General features: G+C 38.8%; 3 protein-coding genes across 3 annotated transcripts in view; all 3 read right to left on the bottom strand.

The window, feature by feature from the left end:
- Nucleotides 1–375: 375 nt before the first annotated feature.
- Nucleotides 376–22852, bottom strand: part of LOC143336207 (interferon-induced protein 44-like) — a 36444-nt gene continuing 13967 nt past the window's right edge. The window contains exon 8 of the mRNA XM_076756193.1: nt 376–881. Coding sequence (XP_076612308.1) covers nt 684–881 — 198 coding nt within the window. The 3' untranslated portion in view covers nt 376–683. The remainder of the gene's footprint in view (nt 882–22852) is intronic.
- Nucleotides 7115–12707, bottom strand: LOC143336206 (interferon-induced protein 44-like). Its single transcript, XM_076756190.1, has 9 exons — nt 12678–12707; nt 11630–11683; nt 11449–11502; nt 11301–11334; nt 10816–11011; nt 10090–10236; nt 9792–9963; nt 9533–9633; nt 7115–8238 (listed from the first exon to the last, which is right to left on the bottom strand). The coding sequence occupies exons 2-9, from the start codon at nt 11679–11681 to the stop codon at nt 8065–8067; spliced, it is 930 nt and encodes a 309-aa protein (XP_076612305.1). The 5' UTR covers nt 11682–11683; nt 12678–12707; the 3' UTR covers nt 7115–8064.
- Nucleotides 16433–21556, bottom strand: LOC143336205 (interferon-induced protein 44-like). Its single transcript, XM_076756189.1, has 9 exons — nt 21512–21556; nt 20938–20991; nt 20757–20810; nt 20609–20642; nt 20124–20319; nt 19398–19544; nt 19100–19271; nt 18843–18943; nt 16433–17555 (listed from the first exon to the last, which is right to left on the bottom strand). Exons 2-9 carry the CDS (start codon nt 20987–20989, stop codon nt 17367–17369), a joined length of 945 nt encoding a protein of 314 aa, XP_076612304.1. The 5' UTR covers nt 20990–20991; nt 21512–21556; the 3' UTR covers nt 16433–17366.

The following is a 22852-nucleotide window of genomic DNA, read 5'->3' as shown; positions in this document are numbered from 1 at the left end:
TCGCCCCCGAGAGACTTTTCAGGGACCCTCTGAGCCAGCCTGTGAACTTGTGCACCAAATGTAGTGACAATAACACAAAAAAAATTGATTTATGACAGTTATATATATTTATGGATAGAATTATTTCCATGAAATACAGAATCATCACAGATATGATGATTTATCATGGCGAAACTCTAAATACAGCATAAATGAAAAAGGTAACGCCTGCTGATTCCAGTTCACTAGAATGAGGTTTTGATCTCACCTGGATCTTCAGAGTGTTTGAAAAATGGGAACCAACAATTAACAATTCACCTGAGTACATAGAAAAAGGTACATTAGGAAAAAAGGTCATATTTGAAAATATCAAACATATATCTGACATACACCCATGTTCAAAAATATATATTGTATCAAGGTTCGAGGAAAAAGGAGAAGAAATCTTAAATTCATGGACAGAAACTGGCTCTCAACACCCCTCGATGACAGTTTAGCCTTTAAGTGCACAGAAAAACTGAAATCTGAAGCTCCAGCACAGCTGCTACATGGACCTTACAGTGAGATTATGTCCAAACACATTAATAAATGTTTAAACTAATAATGGTTGGAATCAACATGTTGCCTAAAACGTGTCCTTCAGCTGTAATGATATCTTTCAGCCAGTGGGAGGTGCTGTGACTGTCATCATGAAATAAAGCCTTTCATGCTTTGTTCAAACGTTCCAGTCTCTCAGCACTCTGTTTGAAGTTGAGGTTGTCATCTCCGAAGTTGATGATGTTTCTCAGTGCGCTCAGGATCAGTGAGTCAACATCACTGTCGATGTCAATTTCTTCATGGTAGTTCTTCACAGGGAAGATGCACTTCATAGGAATTCCCACTTCTACACTGAATTTCTCCAACTGTGTTTTAAAAAATCACAACATCTGTGTTTAGATTACAGCTCAGAGCTCAGGATGTACCAAGGACTGCAGCACCATGACTGCCCTTGAGGATTTCCTCTTCAATTTAATCTTTATCTAATCAGGCTGTGTCTTTGAGGTTAAGATATGTTATCCAGAAAGACCTGAGAAGCATCCACAAGAGCACAATCAGCAGATAGAAACAACACAATGAATTAGAAATAATAAAAAAGAAAGAAACTCACAAGAATCCTCCAGTCGTGTGTCATATCATAAAAGAGCTCCAGTTAAAGCTCAAACGATGGAAAACCATGTGGAAAACATGACGGGAATCAGACATTTCTGTTGGCGTCGAGCTGATGTGAGGAAGGTTACACTCTCCACACAGATCTGATGTTTTCAGCTCTTCACTGGAAGTTTCAGGAAGTTACTCAGTCTGTTCCCATTGCACTTTGTTCCATTTTACATTTAAAGATCCACCAATTTTCCCCCTCAACTGTCCCAGTCAGGTTTTTTATGCAAGTCAATGAAAACACACTGATATGGTCATTATACGTCACATTAAAACGTTTGTTCACTCCCAGCTCATGTTCCCTCACATCTGATCATATTTCAGAGTTTTACAGATTTTATGTTTGTGAAAAACATTTCACTGGAATCAGATCAGGACTTGGAATTGGCCAGTTCCCCGAGTTTGGACATCAGAATACTAATATTTATAACTCATATTATTTCTCATTAAGCATACCTTCTTCTTCAGGATCTTGACCTTGTAGACGTTCTTTAAACTTTCTTTGATTTCAGGACTGAGCTCATCAGGTTTGGTGAAAATGACCACTTGAGGAATCCCTGTCAGAACAACATGTCAAAAACTAGTGAGTCCTGTAACTGACAAACTGCAAATGGATCACAGCTGTTTCTCTGTGACTATTAAGACTACAAACAGCTACAGGAAGTGAGTGTTTGACCAGTGTAGGACAGAAAAAAACAGAGATTTCTGCTCTCACCCAGGTCACTGGCTTCTGTCCTGATGTCCCGAATCTTCTGCAGAAGAAGAATCCTGAGCTGCTGGTTTTCAGTCTGAGGTCTGTATTCTTTCACATACTGCAAAGTGCTCTGATTGTCTCTGCTCAGGGAGGGAAACATGCATCACGTTAGACTTCAACAACACCGACAACAAATAGAAAAGACTCAGGATGTTACTGTAAGACATGGAGCCCAGTCACAAACAGTTCCATCACATTACTTTTGAACACATTATTTGTGTTCTCAAAGTTGAGGTTTGAGTTTTTGTTTGATGCCCAGAATTCACAGGAAAACTAGGAAGTTCATCAGGATGTCAACAAACAAACTGACTTCAGCTGTTTGTGCTGTGACAGACTGTCAAAGGTCAAACTGAAGGTGCAGACACTCACCTCCAGTTTATTTTCCTCCATGGTTCGCTGAAAACCGATGAAAGCAACACATGTTCAGAAAGGACAAAGGATGATGAAAACCTAGTCATCATGCAGCAATTTGTAATTTTCCATAAATAAGAGCCATGATTTCTTTAAATAATCTTACATGGAGATGGAGGGGGAGGGGGTGGCTGAGATTTGGACTGGTCATCTCCCATGGCTGAAAAATAAAACAGTTACAGTAAAACTCACATTTGAATGAATTTCTTCATTTTCACTTTGAAGCCAAATGACTGGACGCTTTGTTATAAAGGTGTTAATGAATAATATTTCAAGATAACATTACAGTGTCGCTTTGCAGTGAGTGAAGCAGAAAAGTTTGTACTTATTACTGCAACAAAATGCTAAACAGATTCACCAATTCAATTACAATTTGTCATTTGGCAGACGCTTTTATCCAAAGCGATGTACATATGAGATTTTAATACATCACAAGCAAGGTTCTAGACGGGAGAGAACAACAAGAGAAAGTGCCTTAACGCAACTTTCTGGCCCAACTGGACATAGGTGCTACGAAGAAGTGCAAAAAGTGCATACAGTCGACAAAGAGTTTTGTTTTTTTTTTTTTGAAACAAGGTGTTCAGTGAAGAGCTTGGTCTTTAGTGTTTTTCTAAAGATTGAGAGGGACTCTGCAGAACGAATGGAGTTTGGTAACTCGTTCCGCCACCGGGGAACCACAGAAGAAAAGAGTCTAGCGAGAGTATGTATAATTCAGTGTATGGAACAGTTTGGGAGAGTTTTATTGCTGTAACAAACTTAGCTGAACACATCAAAATGATCAGTAATCAGAAAAACTACAATTAACTACAGAAACAACAAAAATCAGGGTTTAAATAAATCAAGTGAAACTAAATCATACTAAACAGAAACAAAACCTTAAATTCATAAAGCTTCTTAAATTCTGTCATGTGACATCAGTTCATGAACATTGTTATGAAATCTTGTCCTTCACACTAATAAAAATGAGTGTATGATGATAAACTTTATTACTTTCATCACACACACTGAACTCCTGCAATCAGCAGCTATCTTCATGAGCCATGCAGTGAAAGCACATCAGACAGATACAGAAAAACAGCGAGCAGCCATGTAAATACACCATAAAGAAATGAAGTAAAAGCACATTGAGGAGAATGAAAACTTATGCTTATGAACATGTTTCTGTTTGAACGCTCTGAAAACTTCACCAACAGTCGACAGCGCAGCACATTTTCTCAAAGCAGAGCTTTTCTCTTTTCCTCTTTGTCTTTTTTATTTGATTGAAACTGATTTTTATCACCACTAGACTTCTGACTTCTTGTTACAGTTCAGACTGAGGTCACAGCCACCGTGGGGAAGGAAACATAATTTGTGTTGTTAGTTGCAGGTTTAGCTCTCATACCTCACAGTTCACAACTGGTTAACAGGCCTATCAAAGAGATAAAGTAATAAAATTACAGTCATGGTAAGTAAATATAAGAAAATAAATATAACAGCTATCAGCATGTGAACAGGTTGGCGTGCAGGTATAGGCCTGTGTTTTCAAACATTTTGAAGGCTACTCTTAAAGTATGGCTCACAGTGTATTCAACAGAGACGATCATGACATAAAATATGAATCCTAATTGCACCATGTATTGATACAGATTAAATTCAATGATAAGGCCTGTCACACCTTTAAAAGGACCAGTGTGTAGAATTTAGAGACATCTGGTGGTGAGATGGCAGAATGCAACCAACTGAATACCTTTCACTGAACCCTCCCCGATGGTGACTGTGAAAAACACAACACAAAGGTGCTCTGTAGAGTCGATAGCTGTGTCCCAATTCAGGGGCTGGATCCTTCGGAGGATGGATTTGAAGGCCGAGTACGTCATAATGCTGCGCGAAGGCTGTCCCAATTCGTCCAAATGCGAAAGATCCTCCAAATGCAGCCGACAAATGCGTCCTCCTTTTCCCTGTATTCGGAGGACGCATCGCTACTATCCTTCACGGCCTCCCATATCCCAAGATGCTTTGCGCACCGATTGTTTTTTTTTTTTTTTAATAATGGCGACCTGTTGATATGAGGAGCTGAGTTAACTGTTAGCCTTATTAAAACCCTTCACTTACAAATGTTACAAGCTCGCATGTCAACTAATATCCTATTGTAACTGTGAAGATATTCACATCAGGTGAATTTGTAAGTTTTATAATAGGCTACATTTCGATCCTCTTTCAAGCGATAGGAGCTGTACGGGCGCATCTCTGCACCCTGTACGTGTGTTTTTCCCGGGTTAGGAGGGAAGAAGTTGTGACGTCGTGACGCAATCACGAAATGCTCCGAAGGCTAGACCGTTCCATTTACCGATAGTTGATGCGGCCGACGGAGGAGCCTCCGAAGGACCCAGCCTCCGGAGACCGCGTAGGCTGGGTCCTCCGAAGGATGCAGCCGCTGAATTGGGACACAGCTAGTGTTTAGTTTGTCTGTTACAGGTGGCTGCAGAAACATGGTGATGCAACATGGCGGACTCCATGAAAGAGGACCCGCACTCAGTCTGAGGGAATGAAAACGCAATGATTCTAATTTTCATGTGATTATCCACTAATGAAAACACAAAAATGTAAATATTAAATTCCAATTCCGCCATATTCTGCCAAATGATCTGCCTAAATCTGTATAAACTGCTAATGCTAGCAAGCTAGCTTGCTTGTTGGCTAGCTGGCATTTGGTAATTTGCTACCTCGTTAGCTAACTGTTGATTAAAAACATCACTCAGACTCTAAAAAGTAACTCTTTGTTTTAACTGAGACAATATACAGAACATGTGTTTGCAGCCCTTTTTAGTTATTGTTTTGTTTCTTTGACAGGAACTATTGACCTGCTGAAAGGTACCAAACAGCACAGACAGATGTCACCATAACAGCCAAACAATGCATTGTGATTTTTGTCTTTAAGTTTAATGTGGATTCCCCAATTTTCAAATATCAACATAAAGAAATAAAACCATTTAAGCTAAATCCGTTCAGTATTTATGTGCCTTATGTGAAATGTTTTATTTGCTTTTTTTGCGTTTCACTTCAGATATACACAGCCACCCATAATGTGCAGGTGGACAGAAAACAAATGAAAAACAAATGAAAATCCAAATATATGACCAGACGAGATATTCTTCATAGTTACTGTGACGGATTCAAACCTGTAGTAAATGAAATATCAGTAAAATTAAGCTGTTGTGCATTTGAAAAAACATTCTAGTGCTTCAGCTTTGGGTTGGGTTGAGAAAATGATGTGACCTTTGTGTCCAGAAAACGCTTTAGACAATCAAAATTGTCCAGTTGTTCATTGACCAAATAACGTTAACACGTTATGTCGTAATTGAGTTGGGTTGTGCTTGTGCTTGTGGTTCTAGAAGACGTTTCGCGTCTCATCCAAGAGGAAGAGTTCTGAAGAACTGAAGAAGCCTTTCGGAAGACATTCACAGACATTTTCCCACTCACACAGATATTTCGCCATTAAAGCAAACAGATGTGCTGCCTTTACAGTTTCTTACTGCAATTCACTTACACACCACTGTCATAAATGTGGACAGCTGTATGATTACATTACTCATAATCCAAAACTAGCAAGTTCACAACTGTGCTGACAGCCAAACAAGTACAAAAACACAACACCTGACAAGGTGGCTGATATTACTTCGTCCAACAACGGCAGGGCCAGCTTGGCCTCTGTCTTATAGCCTTTTATTCTGTGAAGCTCTCACCAATGACTAAAACCTACTTCTGGATGTACTCTTGCCTTTTTCTCTGTTTAGCATCCTCTGTCAACGTCTTCTTTGGTCTCTTCATCTCTGCCATGTCCGTAGAGGCTGCTGAGGTTGAGGTTCCATTGCCTGCTAACTCACCGCTCAATGCAAACATTCACCATTCACCACCACCCGTTGGTTCCCTCCACCCTGGGCCTTGAAATCCTCCTCCTCCCTGTAGTCCAAAGCTCCTGTGCTAGCAATGTGAACACAACCACTCCCTTGGTCCTCCAAGCTCCAAGCCTGGTCTTGGCAGAATCAGGTAGATGTACGGTTTGCTAACTGAGCTAACTAGCTAATGGTAGCTCCAGTTAGCAGCAGTTAGTGGTTAATGTAGCAACAAGTCCAGCACACTGTCACTCAGAAACTTCTGTAAATCACCAAGAAGCAGAGCAGCTGCATGACATCAAAGGAAAGAGCAGAAAACATTTTTCCATAAAATATGATCCAGTTTCACCAAAATCAATCAATAGTTGGTGTTGTGTGATGTAGAGCCGTAGAGCGTTACGCACTTTTTATGGGAGATCATACCCTTTAACCCAAATTACATAGCGCAAGAACAGGTGTTCAGGGCACAGCGTGGGAATGAAACAGGTACCATTCTCCTATTTTAAGCCAGTGCACATTCAAAATAAGTTTGAAGATGTTATTTTGAGGTGGAGTAGTTGCATAATATTGCTTTAAAGCACAGTACCAACATTAGTCAGTGCCAAAAATTGACAACAAAAATTTAATTTTGTTTTTTATTCATGAGAGTTTTGACCAAAAAAACAAATATGTGTTTCTGGTAAAAAATTAATTCTTAAATACAATTTCAGTTGGATTATTATTTTTTGTTTTTGTTCATTTCAAATAAGATCATCTTTAGACTAAAATAAGGCCTAAAAAAGGACTGGGTGAACAAGTTCCTTCAGTAAGTGACTAAAACTTGGTGATCAGAATCAGATATCTGGTTGAAAGTGAAATGCAGTGAACATCCCTGCATTATATAAATAAAACACAAAAGCACATATAAACTCAGCACTTCATTTATTTGTGTATCATTTGAAGGATATGAACACATCATTTACACAGCATGATTTATTTGTGTTTTTGAGGGGAGATAGCATAAATACTATCATTGGTGGAACATATTTCTGCCCCTCATGTAAAACATCAGAGGTCAACATTTCTGACCATACAGCACAGATATTGATTGACATCGATTTTCTGGCTGTAAATACATAAAAGCTTGATAGCTAACTTGTAATGCTAAGCGGCTAGTGTAGCAATGCTAGTAATTTGAGTGCATAATCTGCATATGTTTGGATTTTGCTTTCAAAGAGCTGGCCTTAGCCTTGACTGCTTGCATGTAAATTTAAACTTAAGTTACAAGTTGGGTTCCCTCAAGATTTGGCATTTTCCCTGCTTTTTGTAGATGTTCTGAAATATCCAGAAATAAACACTATGTTTTGAAAAAAATCGAACAGCTGCATTTATTTCACAACTTCTATTTCTCATTTTCTCTGTGCTCTCCTCACTGATTTGAAAAGGACTTGGTTAAAAGAAACATTATGTCCCTTATTTCATGTCCTTTAAAACTGGTCATACTCCACCCACACAGTCTGAAAGATGTGAGTTTTTGACAGTTAAACTCTTCATAATCCTCTTCTACATGTTGCACTGCCATGTTTCTACAGCAGCCCAGAATGGACAAACCAAACACTGACTCTTGAGAGCACCTTTCACTGTAGGGGAGGGTGAGACGAGGCGTTTCACGTTGGTTGCAGTCTGCAACCTCATTGCTAGATGGCACTAAACCCAACACATGGACCTTTAATGTTACTGAGAAATACTAAATATTTGAAAGCAAGTTTTCAGGGACTTTAAACTATAAAACATAGAAACAAAAAAGCCTGCTGGTTATATGTTGGAGATTGTTAGCTGACATCATGAAACACAGCCTTTTTATGCTTTCTTAAATCATGCAGCACTCTGGTTGAAGTTGAGGTTGTCATCTCCAAAGTTGATGATGTTTCTCAGTGCGCTCAGGATCAGTGAGTCAACATCACTGTCGATGTCAATTTCTTCATGGTAGTTCTTCACGGGGAAGATGCAGTTCATAGGAATTCCCACTTGTGCACTGAACGTCTCCAACTGTGTTTTAAAAAGTAGATAGAAACAACATAATTACAAAATAAACAAGGAAGACAAGAATTACAAAACAAAAACATGAGTTTTAGGTCAGTTTTTAGTTCATTCCATCTTAAAATGGCATAGTATGTGAAACCAGCTCTGCCAACAATCGTTTGTTAGAGGAAAGGCTGAAAGTGTTCATCATCATTGTCATTTGAGCAGTTATCTTGTATTGTACCTCTCTGTAGGGAAAAGGCTGAGTAAATAAATAACGTTTGCATGAATCATTGTTAGAAAACATCTGTCATGTTTTCCACATTGCTTTCCATCATTTGAGCTTTAACTGGAGCTTTTTTATGATACGACACACGACTGGAGGATTAACGCCACCTACTGATTATGTTGATTAACCAACTTGTAATATTCGCATAATGGGATTGGATGGAAAGGTGGATAAATTAGCTGTTTCTTTTGCTGATTTTTTCAAAATTTGACTAAATTTGCAACACATCTCAATGGAAACAGGACTTATAACAGCCGACTTTTTACCTCGTCTTTGTGTGTTGCTGTATGGAACAACAATAAACACGCCTGCCCTCCGATGTGGTCTGTTAAGATCTGGAGTTACCCCTGCATAGGAAGAACTGGACCTCTGTTCAAAGGGTCCCGAGTATTACCCTCGTAGGTTGGAAATCTGAAAACTGTTTAAGCTGGTGTCGAGGAGATACGCCTAGCTTCTAACTGCCCACATCGGGACGCCCATCCTGCTTCCAAAACAGCAGCTCACAATAATCATCATTACAACTTGATATATGGCAAAAGCTCATGTTCATAGGACTAAATGTTAAAAGTCTTCTTTACTCAAAGTGCTTTATATATGATAGAGAATGGGGATCTCAACTCTTTTGACAAGTCATACATCATATGAAAATGTTTGTTCATTCCCAGCAGCTCAGTCGGTATCCATACGCAACTTCAGTAATCCTACAGCAGGAACTGTATGTTTCATGTATTAGAAAAGGTGAATGTCATGGTGTTTGTCTCCTTATATCAGGTTGATATGCTGTAATGATTGATTCTCATGATTTTTGCACAATATACAGACTTGCTTAAAAAGGATATTGAGAAGGTGAAGGTACAATTACAGCTCATGCTCCCTCACATCTGATCTTATTTCAGATAGAGGTTTATAGATTTTATGTTTGGGAAAAACATTTCACTGGAATCAGATCAGGACTTGGAATTGGCCACTTCCCCGAGTTTGGACATCAGAATACTAATATTTCTAACTCATATTATTACTTATTAAGCATACCTTCTCCTTCAGGTACTTGACCTTGTAGACGTTCTTTACATCTGCTTTGATTTCAGGACAGACGTGATCAGGTTTGGTGACAATGACCACTTGAGGAATCCCTGTCAGAACAACATGTCAAAAACTAGTGAGTCCTGTAACTGACAAACTGCAAATGGATCACAGCTGTTTCTCTGTGACTATTAAGACTACAAACAGCTACAGGAAGTAAGTGTTTGACCAGTGTAGGACAGAAAAAAACAGAGATTTCTGCTCTCACCCAGGTCACTGGCTTCTGCCCTGATGTCCCGAATCTTCTGCAGAACTTCCTCCTTCATGATGGATAGTTTGTTCGCATCAATGACACAAACCAGAACATGCACTTTGTCGTTGGCAGTCGGAGATTTTTTGTAGAATCTATCATCCACTGACAACTTAGAATGAGGATTGAACTGGAAAAGAGATTTAAATGCTTTTAAATGACAGTTACAAAATGTATAAATAAATAGATATAATTCAAAAGTATCACATGACCTAATTTTGGAGAAAAAAATCTGCAAAGTTTGCAGCAACTGTACCGTGTAACCATCCATCACGTGTCCCTTCAAAGCCAGTTTGATGTCTTCCACGTGGACACCTCCATGCGGTTCCAGGCCCATGATGTCATTGAAGACAAAGGGATAAAAGGTGCCTGGCCTTCCTTTTTGGATCTTGTAGGTTGTGTACTATAAAGTAAATATAAAAAAATGCAGTTACTTTGACCATTAGAGAGCAAACATAGACGATACCCAGCGAGCATTATGGGAAACCATATAAGACTCTGTCTTTGTTTTGGAGTCATCCATTTTGTTCAGCTCTTCATTCTGTGAGTCTGCTTTCTTGACAGTCAATGATCAGCAGATGAATTTAATACTGAGTGAGATTTTTAATTTATGAAATCACTAAAAATCACCAAAATCACATATTTACCATCAAATCATCCTGTCATTGGTCTGCTTCAATGTTCTTCCTGACTATTGGCCACTGGTGGTAGCTGTTACTAGTTTTATAACTGGTAACAGCTTTGTTGGTGGATTGTTCTGCTGTTATCTTACAATATGATGCAAAGATGTTTCCACAGTTTTAATTCCCTTATATTTATATTTTAATTCCCTTCAACTGCAAAGGCAGAAACCCATTGGAGAAACTTAGACTATATAATGTTAAATGTAATACAAATGTGAGTTTCATAAAGGTTTGCAAAGCTTTTCTATGACATGAAGAATTTAGGATGTTTTCTTAACACATTCAAAAGTTCTTCATACCTTTTTGGTAAAAGAGAGATGAGAAGTGTTATCCACCAAAGCCTGTGCGTACATTCTGCCATGTAAGACACTTTGGACGGAGTTGATGAAGCTGGACTTTCCTGCTCCAATAGGCCCATGAAGAAGAATCCTGAGCTGCTGGTTTCCACTCTGAGGTCTGTATTCTTTCACATACTGCGAAGCGCTCTGATTGTTTCTGCTCAGGGAGGGAAACATGCATCACGTTAGACTTCAACAACACCGACAACAAATAGAAAAGACTCAGGATGTTACTGTAAGACATGGAGCCCAGTAACAAACAGTTCCATCACATTACTTTTGAACACATTATTTGTGCTCTCAAAGTTGAGGTTTAAGTTTTTGTTTGATGCCCAGAATTCACAGGAAAACTGGGAAGTTCATCAGGATGTCAACAAACAAACTGACTTCAGCTGTTTGTGCTGTGACAGACTGTCAAAGGTCAAACTGAAGGTGCAGACACTCACCTCCAGTTTATTTTCCTCCATGGTTCGCTGAAAACTGATGAAAGCAGCACATGTTCAGAAAGGACAAAGGATGATGAAAACCTAGTCATCATGCAGCAATTTGCAATTTTCCATAAATAAGAGCCATGATTTCTTTAAATAATCTTACATGGAGATGGAGGGGGAGGGGGTGACTCATATTTGGACAGGTAGTCTCTCATGGCTGAAAAATAAAACAGTTACAGTAAAACTCACATTTGAATGAATTTCTTCATTTTCACTTTGAAGCCAAATGCAGCAATTTGTAATTTTCCATAAATAAGAGCCAAGATTTCTTTAAATAATCTTACATGGAAATGGAGGGGGAGGGGGTGGCTGAGATTTGGACAGGTCGTCTCCCATGGCTGAAAAATGAAACAGTTACAGTAAAACTCACATTTGAATGAATTTCTTCATTTTCACTTTGAAGCCAAATGACTGGATGCTTTGTTATAAAGGTGTTAATGAATAATAGTTCAAGATAACATTACAGTGTCGGTTTGCAGTGAGTGAAACAGAAGAGTTTGTACTTATTACTGCAATAAAATGTTAAACAGATTCACCAATTCAATTACAATTTGTCATTTGGCAGACGCTTTTATCCAAAGCGATGTACATATGAGATTTTAATACATCACAAGCAAGGTTCTAGACGGGAGAGAACAACAAGAGAAAGTGCCTTAATGCAACTTTCTGGTCCAACTGGACATAGGTGCTACGAAGAAGTGCAAAAAGTGCATACAGTCGACCAAGAGTATTTTTTTTTTTTTTTTTGAAACAAGGTGTTCAGTGAAGAGCTTGGTCTTTAGTCTTTTTCTAAAGATTGAGAGGGACTCTGCAGAACGAATGGAGTTTGGTAACTCGTTCTGCCACCGGGGAACCACAGAAGAAAAGAGTCTAGCGAGAGTATGTATAATTCAGTGTATGGAGCAGAGTTTGGGAGAGTTTTATTGCTGTAACAAACTTAGCTGAACACATCAAAATGATCAGTAATCAGAAAAACTACAATTAACTACAGAAACAACAAAAAACAGGGTTTAAATAAATCAAGTGAAACTAAATCATACTAAACAGAAACAAAACCTTAAATTCATAAAGCTTCTTAAATTTTGTCATATGACATCAGTTCATGAACATTGTTATGAAATCTTGTCCTTCACACTAATAAAAATGAGTGTATGATGATAAACTTTATTACTTTCATCACACACACTGAACTCCTGCAATCAGCAGCTATCTTCATGAGCCATGCAGTGAAAGCACATCAGACAGATACAGAAAAACAGCGAGCAGCCATGTAAATATACCATAAAGAAATGAAGTAAAAGCACATTGAGGATAATGAAAACTTATGCTTACCGTCTTCACGAAGGCACACAAAATGTCCGCTCTGAGTCTCTTTGTGACAATGTGACAATAAGGGCAAGACTCGATTTTTACTTTCACATTCAACAGGATGTTTAGTTTTCCTGAACATGTTTCTGTTTGAACGCTCTGAAAACTTCACCAACAGTCGACAGCGCAGCACATTTTCTCAAAGCAGAGCTTTTCTCTTTTCCTCTTTGTCTTTTTTATTTGATTGAAACTGATTTTTATCACCACTAGACTTCTGACTTCTTGTTACAGTTCAGACTGAGGTCACAGCCACCGTGGGGAAGGAAACATAATTTGTGTTGTTAGTTGCAGGTTTAGCTCTCATACCTCACAGTTCACAACTGGTTAACAGGCCTATCAAAGAGATAAAGTAATAAAATTACAGTCATGGTAAGTAAATATAAGAAAATAAATATAACAGCTATCAGCATGTGAACAGGTTGGCGTGCAGGTATAGGCCTGTGTTTTCAAACATTTTGAAGGCTACTCTTAAAGTATGGCTCACAGTGTATTCAACAGAGACGATCATGACATAAAATATGAATCCTAATTGCACCATGTATTGATACAGATTAAATTCAATGATAAGGCCTGTCACACCTTTTAAAGGACCAGTGTGTAGAATTTAGAGACATCTGGTGGTGAGATGGCAGAATGCAACCAACTGAATACCTTTCACTGAACCCTCCCCGATGGTGACTGTGAAAAACACAACACAAAGGTGCTCTGTAGAGTCGATAGCTGTGTCCCAATTCAGGGGCTGCATCCTTCGGAGGATGGATTTGAAGGCCGAGTACGTCATAATGCTGCGCAAAGGCTGTCCCAATTCGTCCAAATTCGAAAGATCCTCCAAATGCAGCCGACAAATGCGTCCTCCTTTTCCCTGTATTCGGAGGACGCATCGCTACTATCCTTCACGGCCTCCCATATCCCAAGATGCTTTGCGCACCGATTGTTTTTTTTTTTTTTAATAATGGCGACCTGTTGATATGAGGAGCTGAGTTAACTGTTAGCCTTATTAAAACCCTTCACTTACAAATGTTACAAGCTCGCATGTCAACTAATATCCTATTGTAACTGTGAAGATATTCACATCAGGTGAATTTGTAAGTTGTATAACAGGCTACATTTCGATCCTCTTTCAAGCGATAGGAGCTGTACGGGCGCATCTCTGCACCCTGTGCGTGTGTTTTTCCCGGGTTAGGAGGGAAGAAGTTGTGACGTCGTGACGCAATCACGAAATGCTCCGAAGGCTAGACCGTTCCATTTACCGATAGTTGATGCAGCCGACGGAGGAGCCTCCGAAGGACCCAGCCTCCGGAGACCGCGTAGGCTGGGTCCTCCGAAGGATGCAGCCGCTGAATTGGGACACAGCTAGTGTTTAGTTTGTCTGTTACAGGTGGCTGCAGAAACATGGTGATGCAACATGCGGACTCCATGAAAGAGGACCCGCACTCAGTCTGAGGGAATGAAAACGCAATGATTCTAATTTTCATGTGATTATCCACTAATGAAAACACAAAAATGTAAATATTAAATTCCAATTCCGCCATATTCTGCCAAATGATCTGCCAAAATCTGTATAAACTGCTAATGCTAGCAAGCTAGCTTGCTTGTTGGCTAGCTAGCTGGCATTTGGTAGTTTGCTACCTTGTTAGCTAACTGTTGATTAAAAACATCACTCAGACTCTAAAAAGTAACTATTTGTTTTAACTGAGACAATATACAGAACATGTGTTTGCAGGCCTTTTTAGTTATTGTTTTGTTTCTTTGACAGGAACTACTGATCTGCTGAAAGGTACCAAACAGCACAGACAGATGTCACTCTAACAGCCAAACAATGCATTGTGATTTTTGTCTTTAAGTTTAATGTGGATTCCCCAATTTTCAAATATCAACGTAAAGAAACAAAACCATTTAAACTAAATCCGTCCAGTATTTATGTGCCTTACGTGAAATGTTTTATTTGCTTTTTTTGCGTTTCACTTCAGATATACACAGCCACCCATAATGTGCAGGTGGACAGAAAACAAATGAAAAACAAATGAAAATCCAAATATATGACCAGACGAGATATTCTTCATAGTTACTGTGACGGATTCAAACCTGTAGTAAATGAAATATCAGTAAAATTAAGCTGTTGTGCATTTGAAAAAACATTCTAGTGCTTCAGCTTTGGGTTGGGTTGAGAAAATGATGTGACCTTTGTGTCCAGAAAACGCTTTAGACAATCAAAATTGTCCAGTTGTTCATTGACCAAATAACGTTAACACGTTATGTCGTAATTGAGTAGGGTTGTGCTTGTGCTTGTGGTTCTAGAAGACGTTTCGCGTCTCATCCAAGAGGAAGAGTTCTGAAGAACTGAAGAAGCCTTTCGGAAGACATTCACAGACATTTTCCCACTCACACAGATATTTCGCCATTAAAGCAAACAATTTGTATTTTTTGAGATGTGCTGCCTTTACAGTTTCTTACTGCAATTCACTTACACACCGCTGTCATAAATGTGGACAGCTGTATGATTACATTACTCATAATCCAAAACTAGCAAGTTGACAACTGTGCTGACAGCCAAACAAGTACAAAAACACAACACCTGACAAGGTGGCTGATATTACTTCGTCCAACAACGGCAGGGCCAGCTTGGCCTCTGTCTTATAGCCTTTTATTCTGTGAAGCTCTCACCAATGACTAAAACCTACTTCTGGATGTACTCTTGCCTTTTTCTCTGTTTAGCATCCTCTGTCAACGTCTTCTTTGGTCTCTTCATCTGTGCCATGTCCGTAGAGGCTGCTGAGTTTGAGGTTCCATTGCCTGCTAACTCACCGCTCAATGCAAACATTCACCATTCACCACCACCCGTTGGTTCCCTCCACCCTGGGCCTTGAAATCCTCCTCCTCCCTGTAGTCCAAAGCTCCTGTGCTAGCAATGTGAACACAACCACTCCCTTGGTCCTCCAAGCTCCAAGCCTGGTCTTGGCAGAATCAGGTAGATGCACGGTTTGCTAACTGAGCTAACTAGCTAATGGTAGCTCCAGTTAGCAGCAGTTAGTGGTTAATGTAGCAACAAGTCCAGCACACTGTCGCTCAGAAACTTCTGTAAATCACCAAGAAGCAGAGCAGCTGCATGACATCAAAGGAAAGAGCAGAAAACATTTTTCCATAAAATATGATCCAGTTTCACCAAAATCAATCAATAGTTGGTGTTGTGTGATGTCGAACCGTAGAGTGTTACGCACTTTTTATGGGAGATCATACCTGCTAACCCAAATTACATAGCACAAGAACAGGTGTTCAGGGCACAGCGTGGGAATGAAACAGGTACCATTCTCCTATTTTAAGCCAGTGCACATTCAAAATAAGTTTGAAGATGTTATTTTGAGGTGGAGTAGTTGCATAATATTGCTTTAAAGCACAGTACCAACATTAGTCAGTGCCAAAAATTGACAACAAAAATTCAATTTTGTTTTTTATTCACGAGAGTTTTGACCAAAAAAACAAATATGTGTTTCTGGTAAAAAATTAATTCTTAAATACAATTTCAGTTGGATTATTATTTTTTGTTGTTGTTCATTTAAAATAAGCTCATCTTTAGACTAAAATAAGGCCTAAAAAAGGGCTGGGTGAACTAGTTCCTTCAGTAAGTGACTAAAACTTGGTGGTCAGAATCAGATATCTGGCTGAAAGTGAAATGCAGTGAACATCCCTGTATTATATAAATAAAACACAAAAGCACATATAAAATCAGCACTTTGTTTATTTGTGTATCATTCGAAGGATATGAACACATCATTTACACAGCATGATTTATTTGTGTTTTTGAGGGGAGATAGCATAAATGCTATCATTGGTGGAACATACTTCCGCCCCTCATGTAAAACATCAGAGGTCAACATTTCTGACCACACAGCACAGATATTGATTGACATCGATTTTCTGGCTGTAAATACATAAAAGCTTGATAGCTAACTTGTAATGCTAAGCGGCTAGTGCAGCAATGCTAGTAATTTGAGTGCACAATCTGCATGTGTTTGGATTTTGCTTTCAAAGAGCTGGCCTTAGCCTTGACTGCCTGCATGTAGATTTAAACTTAAGTTACAAGTTGGGTTCCCTCAAGATTTGGCATTTTCCCTGCTTTTTGTAGATGTTCTGAAATATCTAGAAATAAACACTATGTTTTGAAAAAAATCGAACAGCTGCATTTATTTCACAACTTCTATTTCTCATTTTCTCTGTGCTCTCCTCACTGATTTGAAAAGGACTTAGTTAAAAGAAACATTATGTCCCTTATTTCATGTCCTTTAAAACTGGTCATACTTCACCCACACAGTCTGAAAGATGTGAGTTTTTGAGTGTTAAACTCTTCATAATCCTCTTCTACATGTTGCACTGCCATGTTTCTACAGCAGCCCAGAATGGACAAACCAAACACTGACTCTTGAGAGCACCTTTCACTGTAGGGGAGGGTGAGACGAGGCGTTTTATGCTGGTTGCAGTCTGCAACCTCATTGCTAGATGGCACTAAACCCAACACATGGACCTTTAATGTTACTGAGAAATACTAAATATTTGAAAGCAAGTTTTCAGGGACTTTAAACTATAAAACATAGAAACAAAAAAGCCTGCTGGTTATATGTTGGAGATTGTTAGCTGACATCATGAAACACAGCCTTTTTATGCTTTCTTGAAACATGCAGCACTCTGGTTGAAGTTGAGGTTGTCATCTCCAAAGTTGATGATGTTTCTCAGTGCGCTCAGGATCAGTGAGTCAACATCACTGTCGATGTCAATTTCTTCATGGTAGTTCTTCATGGGGAAGATGCAGTTCATAGGAATTCCCACTTGTGCACTGAACGTCTCCAACTGTGTTTTAAAAAGTAGATAGAAACAACATAATTACAAAATAAACAAGGAAGACAAGAATTACAAAACAAAAACATGAGTTTTAGGTCAGTTTTTAGTTCATTCCATCTTAAAATGGCATAGTATGTGAAACCAGCTCTGCCAGCAATCGTTTGTTAGAGGAAAGGCTGAAGGTGTTCATCATCATTGTCATTTGAGCAGTTATCTTGTATTGTACCTCTCTTTAGGGAAAAGGCTGAGTAAATAAATAACGTTTGCAAGAATCATTGTTAGAAAACATCTGTCATGTTTTCCACATTGCTTTCCATCATTTGAGCTTTAACTGGAGCTTTTTTATGATACGACACACGACTGGAGGATTAACGCCACCTACTGACTATGTTGATTAACCAACTTGTAATATTCGCATAATGGGATTGGATGGAAAGGTGGATAAATTAGCTGTTTCTTTTGCTGATTTTTTCAAAATTTGACTAAATTTGCAACACATCTCAATGGAAACAGGACTTATAACAGCCGACTTTTTACCTCGTCTTTGTGTGTTGCTGTATGGAACAACAATAAACACGTCTGCCCTCCGATGTGGTCTGTTAAGATCTGGAGTTACCCCTGCATAGGAAGAACTGGACCTCTGTTCAAAGGGTCCCGAGTATTACCCTCGTAGGTTGGAAATCTGAAAACTGTTTAAGCTGGTGTCGAGGAGATACGCCTAGCTTCTAACTGCCCACATCCGGACGCCCATCCTGCTTCCAAAACAGCAGCTCACAATAATCATCATTACAACTTGATATATGGCAAAAGCTCATGTTCATAGGACTAGATGTTAAAAGTCTTCTTTACTCAAAGTGCTTTATATATGATAGAGAATGGGGATCTTTTGACAAGTCATGCATCATATGAAAACGTTTGTTCATTCCCAGCAGCTCCGTCGGTATCCATACGCAACTTCAGTAATCCTACAGCAGGAACTGTATGTTTCATGTATTAGAAAAGGTGAATGTCATGATGTTTGTCTCCTTATATCAGGTTGATATGCTCTAATGATTGATTCTCATGATTTTTGCACAATATACAGACTTGCTTAAAAAGGATATTGAGAAGGTGAAGGTGCAATTACAGCTCATGCTCCCTCACATCTGATCTTATTTCAGATAGAGGTTTATAGATTTTATGTTTGGGAAAAACATTTCACTGGAATCAGATCAGGACTTGGAATTGGCCAGTTCCCCGAGTTTGGACATCAGAATACTAATATTTATAGCTCATATTATTACTTATTAAGCATACCTTCTCCTTCAGGTACTTGACCTTGTAGACGTTCTTTACATCTGCTTTGATTTCAGGACTGAGCTCATCAGGTTTGGTGACAATGACCACTTGAGGAATCCCTGTCAGAACAACATGTCAAAAACTAGTGAGTCCTGTAACTGACAAACTGCAAATGGATCACAGCTGTTTCTCTGTGACTATTAAGACTACAAACAGCTACAGGAAGTAAGTGTTTGATCAGTGTAGGACAGAAAAAAACTGATTTCTGCTCTCACCCAGGTCACTGGCTTCTGCCCTGATGTCCCGAATCTTCTGCAGAACTTCCTCCTTCATGATGGATAGTTTGTTCGCATCAATGACACAAACCAGAACATGCACTTTGTCGTTGGCAGTCGGAGATTTTTTGTAGAATCTATCATCCACTGACAACTTAGAATGAGGATTGAACTGGAAAAGAGATTTAAATGCTTTTAAATGACAGTTGCAAAATGTATAAATAAATAGATATAATTCCAAAGTATCACATGACCTAATTTTGGAGAAAAAAATCTGCAAAGTTTGCAGCAACTGTACCGTGTAACCATCCATCACGTGTCCCTTCAAAGCCAGTTTGATGTCTTCCACATGGACACCTCCATGCTGCTCCAGGCCCATGATGTCATTGAAGACAAAGGGATAAAAGGTGCCTGGCCTTCCTTTTTGGATCTTGTAGGTTGTGTACTATAAAGTAAATATAAAAAAATGCAGTTACTTTGACCATTATAGAGCAAACATAGACGATACCCAGCGAGCATTATGGGAAACCTTATAAGACTCTGTCTTTGTTTTGGAGTCATCCATTTTGTTCAGCTCTTCATTCTGTGAGTCTGCTTTCTTGACAGTCAATGATCAGCAGATGAATTTAATACTGAGTGAGATTTTTAATTTATGAAATCACTAAAAATCACCAAAATCACATATTTACCATCAAATCATCCTGTCATTGGTCTGCTACAATGTTCTTCCTGACTATTGGCCACTGGTGGTAGCTGTTACTAGTTTTATAACTGGTAACAGCTTTGTTGGTGGATTGTTCTGCTGTTATCTTACAATATGATGCAATGACGTTTCCACAGTTTTAATTCCCTTATATTTATATTTTAATTCCCTTCAACTGCAAAGGCAGAAACCCATTGGAGAAACTTAGACTATATAATGTTAAATGTAATACAAAAGTGAGTTTCATAAAGGTTTGCAAAGCTTTTCTATGACATGATGAATTTAGGATGTTTTCTTAACACATTCAAAAGTTCTTCATACCTTTTTGGTAAAAGAGAGATGAAAGGTGTTATCCACCAAAGCCTGTGCGTACATTCTGCCATGTAAGATACTTTGGACGGAGTTGATGAAGCTGGACTTTCCTGCTCCAGCAGGCCCATGAAGAAGAATCCTGAGCTGCTGGTTTCCACTCTGAGGTCTGTACTCTTTCACATACTGCAAAGCGCTCTGATTGTCTCTGCTCAGGGAGGGAAACATGCATCACGTTAGACTTCAACAACACCGACAACAAATAGAAAAGACTCAGGATGTTACTGTAAGACATGGAGCCCAGTAACAAACAGTTCCATCACAATACTTTTGAACACATTATTTGTGCTCTCAAAGTTGAGGTTTAAGTTTTTGTTTGATGCCCAGAATTCACACAAAAACTAGGAAGTTAATCAGGATGTCAACAAACAAACTGACTTCAGCTGTTTGTGCTGTGACAGACTGTCAAAGGTCAAACTGAAGGTGCAGACACTCACCTCCAGTTTATTTTCCTCCATGGTTCGCTGAAAACTGATGAAAGCAGCACATGTTCAGAAAGGACAAAGGATGATGAAAACCTAGTCATCATGCAGCAATTTGCAATTTTCCATAAATAAGAGCCATGATTTCTTTAAATAATCTTACATGGAGATGGAGGGGGAGGGGGTGACTCATATTTGGACAGGTAGTCTCTCATGGCTGAAAAATAAAACAGTTACAGTAAAACTCACATTTGAATGAATTTCTTCATTTTCACTTTGAAGCCAAATGCAGCAATTTGTAATATTCCATAAATAAGAGCCAAGATTTCTTTAAATAATCTTACATGGAAATGGAGGGGGAGGGGGTGGCTGAGATTTGGACAGGTCGTCTCCCATGGCTGAAAAATGAAACAGTTACAGTAAAACTCACATTTGAATGAATTTCTTCATTTTCACTTTGAAGCCAAATGACTGGACGCTTTGTTATAAAGGTGTTAATGAATAATATTTCAAGATAACATTACAGTGTCGCTTTGCAGTGAGTGAAACAGAAAAGTTTGTACTTATTACTGCAACAAAATGACTTCATGTCCTCCAACAGCAAAAGAGCCTTTATTTCATTTAAAGCTTCTATCCAACCCAAAAACACGATTTTTGGTGGAACTGAGTTATAAAAAAACCTTCATTATGAAAAAAAACCTAAATACCAGTGTTAAACAAGCTAAACTGAAAGTAAAATTTGATTAACAGATTCACTGATTGAGTGAATGAAACAGAAATTGGGAGAGTTTTATTGCTGTAACAAACATGCAGTGAAAGCACATTAGACAGACATAGAAAAACAGTGAGCAGCCATGTAAATATACCATAAAGAAATGAAGTGAAAGCACATTGAGGATAATGAAAACTTATGCTTACCGTCTTCACGAAGGCACACAGACTGTCCACTCTGAGTCTCAAAGAGACAATGACTTCTCTTTGTGACGACAAGGGTAAGACTTGCCGATTTTTACTTTCACTTTCAATATGATGTGTTCTGTTCCAGAGCATCTTCCTGTTTGAACTCTCTGATAATGACTTCTCTTTGTGACGACAAGGGTATGACTTGCCGATTTTTACTTTCACTTTCAATATGATGTTTTCTGGTCCAGAGCATCTTTCTGTTTGAACTCTCTGAAAACTTCACCAACAGTCTGACAAAACACATTTTCTCAAAGCAGAGCTTTTCTCTTTTCCTCTTTGTCTTTTTTATTTATCCCCACTAGACTTCTGACTTCTTGTTACAGTTCAGACTGAGGTCACAGCCACCGTGGGGAAGGAAACATAATTTGTCTTGTTAGTTGCAGGTTTAGCTCTCATACCTCACAGTTCACAACTGGTTAACAGGCCTATCAAAGAGATAAAGTACTAAAATTACAGTCATGTTAAATAAACATTAGCAAATAAATATAACAGCTATCAGCATGTGAACAGGTTGGCGTGCAGGTATAGGCCTGTGTTTTCAAACATTTTGAAGGCTACTCTTAAAGTATGGCTCACAGTGTATTCAACAGAGACGATCATGACATAAAATATGAATCCTAATTGCACCATGTATTGATACAGATTAAATTGAATGATAAGGCCTGTCACACCTTTTAAAGGACCAGTGTGTAGAATTTAGAGACATCTGGTGGTGAGATGGCAGAATGCAACCAACTGAATACCTTTCACTGAATCCTCCCCCATGGTGGCTGCTAAAAGCACGAAAAACACAAAGGTGCTCTGGAGAGTCAGTGTTTAGTTTGTCTGTTACAGGCGACCGTAGAAACATGGCGATGCAACATGGTGGACTCCATGAAAGAGGACCTGCACTCAGTCTGAAGTAATGGAAATGCAATGATTCTTATTTTCATGTGATTATCCACTAATGAAAACACAAAGGGAGCTACAAATAGAACAGCTTTAAGAACTTTATCGACCTTTACGGGTCAACAAATTTTATCTCATTCAGGTGGATTAAAGATGGACGTATCATGAACTGGTTCTGTTCCCTCATGGATGGAAATCTCAATTCTCACTTTCAGGTGATCGTTTGTGAACTCCTGACAGAAACTAACAGAAAATAACATCATGCTGCCCTCTGCTGGTGAGCTCTGACGACACAACTCCAGTCTAAACACAGTCAGTAAACCTGAGCAGATGAACTTCACAGTCTAACTGATCATCTGTTATAATGAAGCAAAGTATATAAAAAATATATTTTGCAGCATGTGACAG

Source organism: Chaetodon auriga, chromosome 18 (assembly GCF_051107435.1).
Source record: "Chaetodon auriga isolate fChaAug3 chromosome 18, fChaAug3.hap1, whole genome shotgun sequence".
NCBI classification, from domain to species: Eukaryota; Metazoa; Chordata; class Actinopteri; order Chaetodontiformes; family Chaetodontidae; genus Chaetodon; species Chaetodon auriga.
This window is presented reverse-complemented; position numbering and strand designations above follow the sequence as displayed.

Bases quoted from the DNA above. Each gene is read 5' to 3' on its own strand.
- LOC143336206 (XM_076756190.1), bottom strand. From the start codon at position 11,681: ATGGGAGACGACCTGTCCAAATCTCAGCCACCCCCTCCCCCTCCATTT. The intron at 11,335-11,448 runs GTAAGATTATTT...TGCTTTCATCAG, and splicing joins CCCTCCCCCTCCATCTCCAT to TTTTCAGCGAACCATGGAGG. The intron at 11,012-11,300 runs GTGAGTGTCTGC...CTCCCTGAGCAG, and splicing joins TGGAGGAAAATAAACTGGAG to AAACAATCAGAGCGCTTCGC.
- LOC143336205 (XM_076756189.1), bottom strand. From the start codon at position 20,989: ATGGGAGACGACCTGTCCAAATCTCAGCCACCCCCTCCCCCTCCATTT. The intron at 20,811-20,937 runs GTAAGATTATTT...TTTATTTTTCAG, and splicing joins CCCTCCCCCTCCATTTCCAT to CCATGAGAGACTACCTGTCC. The intron at 20,320-20,608 runs GTGAGTGTCTGC...CTCCCTGAGCAG, and splicing joins TGGAGGAAAATAAACTGGAG to AGACAATCAGAGCGCTTTGC.